The sequence below is a fragment of the Rhagoletis pomonella genome, unplaced genomic scaffold (assembly GCF_013731165.1).
Source record: "Rhagoletis pomonella isolate Grant_MI unplaced genomic scaffold, Rhpom_1.0 Rhpom_scaffold_00002, whole genome shotgun sequence".
In the NCBI taxonomy this organism is placed as follows: Eukaryota; Metazoa; Arthropoda; class Insecta; order Diptera; family Tephritidae; genus Rhagoletis; species Rhagoletis pomonella.
The window spans coordinates 108,831,701-108,839,050 of NW_023458556.1; the positions used below are offsets into that span (position 1 = coordinate 108,831,701).

General features: G+C 33.4%; 1 protein-coding gene across 1 annotated transcript in view; it reads right to left on the reverse strand.

Annotated features, from left to right (window-relative positions):
• LOC118756883 (conserved oligomeric Golgi complex subunit 2-like) overlaps window positions 1-6,452 on the reverse strand; it is a 10,011-nt gene extending 3,559 nt beyond the window's left edge. Inside the window, exon 1 of the mRNA XM_036491620.1 lies at window positions 6,402-6,452. Coding sequence (XP_036347513.1) covers window positions 6,402-6,452 — 51 coding nt within the window. The remainder of the gene's footprint in view (window positions 1-6,401) is intronic.
• Window positions 6,453-7,350: the final 898 nt, after the last annotated feature.

A 7,350-nucleotide genomic window follows, 5' to 3' on the forward strand; every position in this document is an offset into this window, starting at 1 on the left:
TTTCTAGCTCTTTGTAGCAAATAAAATAAAAGATTAATTTCACCAACGAAAAACAACAAGTGCTTTTTAGTCATTTTTAAACTGCAAGTAGTATACCGCGTGTGAACATTCGCAGTAATTTACGAAAAACAACATTTCTGCAACTTCAATAGTTTTTCTCCGACAGCAGAGTAAGCACCCGGCAGGAACCAAAAGACAGTAGCCCATTTGCCACGAGGCCATAATTACTGGTGCCGACAACCATAGAAGCGGAGTGTTCCTGAAAGGAGTTTCCTCAAGGAAGAGTCATTGTTGTAGGGTAATTAAACTGCATGTTTTTACACTTGTTTAAATTCTTGAAGTTAAATTTATTGTTCTATGATTTTTTTTGTTATTGGAAAAGAAAATTTTTGATTTATACTTTAACTTTCAACAAGAGCAAACAATAAAGAAATAACAATTTTAAATTAAATAGCATATTTGGATATATTGGCGATCCTGCCAGGAGCTGCAGAACACTTGCACCTAATTCAAACTTTGTTGAAGAAATTGAATTTAACGTTCCAAGAAGTCCATTCGAACAGTTCACTATTGGGAAACCTCAACCAGATATACAAATTCCGCCTGGAGTCAACCCGACTTGTGGAGATTATAGAAGACTTAATTGCATTACTATTCCAGATCGTTATCCGTTACCTCACATTCATGATTTGACTATTGATTTAAAGAACAAACAAATACTTTCAAAAATTGATCTTGTACGTGCATATAATCAAATACTGATGGCTGAAGAAGACATACTTAAAACAGCAATTACTACACCGTTTGGGATGTTTGAGTTTTTACGGATGCCTTTTGGACTACGAAATAGCGCACAAACATTTCAACGTTTTATTTACGAAGTATTTTCAGGTTTAGAATTTGTGTTTGTCTATATCGATGATATTCTTGTTGGAAGTGATAATGAAGATCAACATATTGAGCATTTAAAATCTGTATTTGAAAGACTTGAAAAATATACTTTGAATATTAAACCTAGTAAATAAATGCATTTTTGGAGCAAATAAATTAGATTTTCTAAGTTCTGAAATTTCAAGTGAAGGAATCAGACCTTCTATCGAACGAGTTGAAGCAATAGCAAATTTTGAAAAACCGGTTTCAATAAATAAATTACAAAAATTTTTGGGCCTGGTTAATTATTACCATAGATACGTTAAAATGTTAGCAGCAGAACTTAGTCCTTTGCACGAAATGTTAACATTAGCAACTAATAAAATTATAGTTTAAAAAACTAAAACCTACCTATTATAATTGCCATTCGTACTGTCATCAGGTATGTAACTTGAGAATAGAAATCGCTGAATCTTTTAGGCGCATCAATATTACATATTTACATCCCGAGCTAATAAAAGGAAGGTAAAAAAATAAACTTAAACAATTAAATTGGACAGAAAATACAACTAGGGCTTTTAAAAATGTGAAGAAACTTTTTACACAGAAGACTTTACTCACTCATTTTGATAAAAGTGGTAAATTATCACTTGCTGTCGACGCATCGAATGTAGCAGTCGGTGCGGTTTTACAACAAATGAGTAATAACACTTTGGAATAGGGATGCAAACGATGCATCGATGTTTTTGAAACATCGATAATATCGGTTAAATTTTCGATGTTTGCCATCGATGTTTACAATTTGCTAACATCGCGAAATTGACGATACATCGATGGAAGTTTTACCGATGTTTTAAACATCGACTTTAAGGAGACTCTCCGACTTTCTTTCGGTATGTTTGACTGACCTTAAATTTATTATCCATTCAGATTTTTGTTATTTATGGCCTTATACCAATTATATTCAAAAATTTTATTGAGCTTGAGGCCGTTTCTTATGAAAAATGTTATTGAAAATCAGTAATAATTTACAAAAGGCAGAAGTTATAGCTGCTATTTCAGAGATCACCACATCTCCTCAGTGACCGCGGTTGAAGAAGTCTGATTAGTAGATGTGGTGATCTCCCAAATTGCAGCTATAACTTCTTACCTTTGTAAATTATTGTTGCTTGTCCACAACATTTGTCATAAGAAACGGCCACAAGCTCAATAAAATTGTTGGATTCATTCTGAATGCTGATAACCTAGCCGTTAAAACAGAACCAAACACCCCTTAGAATTTCAACAAGATCAGGCCTAGGATCTTTAGGCCCGAACGACCTCACGATGGTATGCATTTTGATTCTAATAATAGAAAGGGTATAGAAAGGATAATAAAATACAGGAAAATACATTCATAATTATTAAAGTATTCAATATTGCTTTAAATTTAACTAGAAATTAACAAATTGCAAAACATCGGGAACCATCGATATATCGATGTTTCTCTGGCGATGTATTTTAGCCTCGATGTTCTTTTCTCCGATGCATCGAAACATCGATGTATCGATGTTACTGCTCAAAATTTGCATCCCTACTTTGGAACTACTTGCATATTTTTCAAGAAAATTATCGCCTACAGACAGATTTCGCCACATTTGACAGAGAACTTTTAGCAATATACAATTCAATTAAACATTTTAAATTAAATATCATATTTGGATATATTGAGGGGGAGTAAATGTAGGGTAATTAACCTGTATGTTTTTACACTTGTTTAAATTCTTGAAGTTAAATTTATTGTTCTATGAATTTGTTTGTTATTGAAAAAGACATGGTGGAATAATAACAAGGTGTTGTCAGTAGCGACGTGTTTGTTGTGATTTTGACAAGATCGGCATGCTTATTTTCAGTGCTGCCGATCTTAATTTTTATACTACTATTCGTTGGGAAATAGTATCTAAAATACTCCATTTTAGTAATTCGTTTTATCGCAATTTTTAAAGAACTTGGTGTTTTCAGAACAATATTAATATTTAAAATTGCTGGATTTGTATAATTTTTGTACTCAAAAAGTAGAAAAATAAAAGATATCGTGAATATCAATGGAGAAAAACTTTCACAAAAATAGTATGGAAAGGCGATTTTTTATATTAAATAACTTTTGCTGCATTGTCATAATATTGAGCCAAATGAACTACTGATACACTAGAATAGTGGTTGCATGGCTAAATTATGAATTCGCTTATATTATCGATATTTATGTGTTTTAATCTATTTAGAATATCATTTACAGTCTAATAGGAAATTGCCTTATTTTACGGCTTTTACTTTTTTAAAGTTACAATATATGTCCACACTGTGTGGAGCTGCCGATACAAACATATATTCAGGCGTATAAGCCTGTAATTATACATTTTTCTACATTTAATTTGAATTAGTATGCACCAACGGATTAAAAGTAGTAAATAATTAGTACCTTTTCTAGTACTTTAAAATGCGTGACCGGAATAGACCTGCCGAAAAAGTGAGGTTAAGTTACTGACAACACCTTGTTATTATTACACCATGGAAAAAGAAAATTTTTGATTTATACTTTAACTTTCAACAAGAGCAAACAATAAAGAAATAACAATTTTAAATTAAATAGCATATTTGGATATAAGGGTAAGCGAGTGCTACTTTGTATATGTGCGTGTGTGTGTGTGCCAAATGAGCGGGCTGAAGGCCCAACATGGCGACCTTGGCTGCGTGTGCGAGCATACGCGTGTGGAGGAAAACGCTTTGGTGACACCCTGGGCGGCAGGCGTGTCCGAAAAGCCACTTTTTGTACGGCATAGTACGGTGGATGGGCAAAATTTTATATCGATCGGCCGTAACGGGCGGCAGTATTGCATAAGCCGTGTAACGCCACACAAAACGGCGCGCTGCATCTACGTAAGCTGCTTTTTCCCGCACATTGGGGAGCCCTGTAACCACCAACAGCAGCAGTATTAGCCCGATCACTTTAGACCAAAATCTACGTAAAAAAAAATAAAAATCCAGGAAGAAATTTTTTGACGCAGTTTGGTGTCTCCTGGGCATGAATCACGTAACTTTGAAACGATAGTCGTTCAAACGATACTGACAAAGCGATGTTGTCAAAACACTGATTTATGCATTTGTGTTGCTGTTACGTGTTACTGTTACTGTTACGTGAAGCAAAACTGGAATCGAGTTGACGATATCGCACAAACGATCAAACAATTTTTGATTTTTATGAAGCAAGAGAATCTCGACACGATATCGTTCAGACGATTGTCGTCATACGTGATTCATGCCCTGTTTAGGTGAACACAAAATGAAAATTTTTACGCAATTGCGATATGGGAAGTGTCCGCCATCTTGGATTTTATGTTTTTTACGATTTGCACGCGAATTTTGCATTTCTCGCGAAAAAAGGTGAACAAATTTGTAGAGAATTCGATTCCCTACAATTTTTATGTGCCTATCATTTTTTAAACAATTATTTATTGCTAATAGTATTCAAAAAATGCCCAAAATTAGGTAAGTGGCGCGGTTTTTTCGAATTTTGAGCAATTTCTGCAATAAGTGGCACATTCAAATGGCAAAGTTGTAGAGGACAAAATTTCCAATAAACGCATTATTTACGTGTAGATCTCGACCAACAACGCGCTCACTGCAGCGGCAAAGGAGAAGCTACTCAAAACTTTTTTCCACACCACCTCAGAGGTAAAGCTATTGGCGCGTTTTATTTTTATGTGGTGTTACCAGTAGTCCTAATCCACACATAGTTATTTTCGCCACAATAAAACTCTTTAAAGTGTAAAAACATACATAATTACAGTTTCAACTGACTGAAAATAGTTATTCATGGGCTCGGCCTATTGGTGAACCCACAGTTGAAAATACGTGCCAAAAAACGCGACCTCCGAGATACTGTGAAAAGAGTTTTGAGTAGCTTTCCCCTTGACGCTGCATTGAGCGCGTTGTTGGTCGAGATCTACACGTCGTACGCGAACATATGTATAAATAATGCGTTTATTGGAAATTTTGTCCTCTACAACTTTGCCATTTAAATGTGCCACTTATTTCAAATAGAAATTGCAATAAATAGAATAGCAATAAATAATTGTTTGAAAAATTGATAGGCACATGAAAATTGTAGGGAATCGAATTCTCTACAAATTTGTTTACCTTTTTTCGCGAGAAATGCAAAATTCGCATGCAAATCATAAAAACCACATAATCCAAGATGGCGGGCACTTCCCATATCGCAATTGGGGGAAAAATTTCCATTTCGAGTTCACCTAAACAGGAGACACCAAACTGCATCAAAAAATTTCTTCCTGGAATTTTTTCGTTGAAAAAATCTAATGCAAAATTCGCGCGCAAATCGTAAAACACACAAAATCCAAGATGCCGGACATTTCCCATATTGCAATTGGGGGAAAAATTTTCATTTTGTGTTCACCTAAACAGGAGACACCTAACTGCGTCAAAAAATTTCTTCCTGAAATTTTTTCGTTGAAAAAATCTAAAGTGAACGGGCTATATTGCATAATTGGTTAGGTATGTATGTATATGTATGTATGCAGATATTTAAATGTCGGTTTGCTATTCGCGCGACAAGCTTTTTTAAAAACGAAGTAAATTAGTACAAATTGTTAGTAATTTTCATTAGTTTGAATAACTCCTTTCACTAAATGGCTTTTAGTAACTTTAACGAGACCTTAACTTATTTTATTTTATTCGTTTTAGTGCAGTTTTGACAAAATTTTCTTGCTAAAAAATCTTTTGTTACACTACTTTATTTTATTCCTTTGATTGTACATGTTAAATAAAAGCTTGTTTTTAAAAAATATTTTTTTTACATTATTTTATTTTATAATTTTTAGTCCATTTATAAAAGCGTTGTATATTAAAAAGTGTTATTTCATTTTATGTACAAAATTTTGCAATATATATTAAAATAATTCACTTGCAATGAAAGAGAACAGAAGACTTGGCAAGCAAAATGTTGTTTGCTTACGGTTTGTATAAACATACATATGTACATATAGCAGCAGTTAATTTTATTTAAAGAAATGGCGTGTCGTCCATTTCCGTTGTAGCATGGCATATATTTAGGAGCAATATTTAACTTCTTCTGTCGGGGCGACATCTGGAGTCTTCTAATTCTTACAGCGAGGTTCATATCTAGACTAGGTTGATATCAGAATTTGCCACAAGTAGCTTTGCTACACTATCGCCGACAGCTTTAACAATTTTATAGTGGTTTTACGTTCTTTGGCAAATTCCGCTCTGTTAGCCATAAATCTTACTACTTTTTGACCGCCTTTGAATCAAGACCCCTGGACCATATGGGGAATTCATTTATATTTTAAATTGCATTGTCATCGTGATTGGAACTATGCTGAAAATTTCAAGTCTCTAACTTGTCGGGAAGTCAGTTTAAAATCGATTGGAAATTTCCGCGATTTACGCGGGATGACCAAGTTAAATAAAAGCTTATAAAAACCAATTTCATTATTAAGCTATAAGTGACTTACAAATTCATTTTCATTATTTAGCTCTAAGTGATTTATAAAAACCAATTGCATTTTTTAGCTATAAGTGACTTACAAATTTATTTTCATTATTTAGCTCTAAGTGACTTTCAAATTCAATTTCAATATTTAGCTTTAAGTGATTCAAGGGATTAAACCCATTTTTCCAAACTCATTTTTATTATTTAGCTTTAAGTGATTCAAGGGATTAAACCCAACTTTTCAACTTCATTTTCCTTATTTAGCTTTAAGTGACTTGAGGGATTAAACGCATTTTTTTTTAAATCCATTTTTATTATTTAGCTGTAGGGATGTAGGGAGAGATGTAGGGATGTAGCGTGAGGGATTTTTATTATTTAGCTGTAGGAATTTAGGGAGAGATGTAGGGATGTAGCGTGAGGCATTCAATCTCTTTTTCAAATTCATTTTCGTTATCTAATAACACTCATACTCATAATGCCAACTTGAATAAAATGAGGTGATATACCCAAAGGCAAAAACATAAGTATAACTTTTTCAAAAATTTTGAATTTCAGGTTTCTAAATCGTTGCAACTAAAGTGATTAATGTATCCACCTAGATATAACTGACTTAATACGGTTTGTACTAATTTTTTAACGACTATCTCAATTTCTTTTTCCTATAAATTTCTTTATTCAAGAATACAAAATGTTAATACAACATAACTAATATTTGTACCATATACCGATGTACGTGTGCAACAATTTTTTTGAACCGACCATTACTTTAGAAATACGAAAAATGTAAACCAATTTAAAATCTTTGCAATTGCATGTGAATAGAACCCAATATTCCCACTGCATGAAAACGTCCCTATTTTTGCATGCAAATTTTCAGCCGATGACTTACTGAAGAAAAGCATAAGTATTTTTCACAATTCGATTTTTTTGAAGTGAAACTTCTTAGGCGGCGGTATCGCAAAAATGGAGAG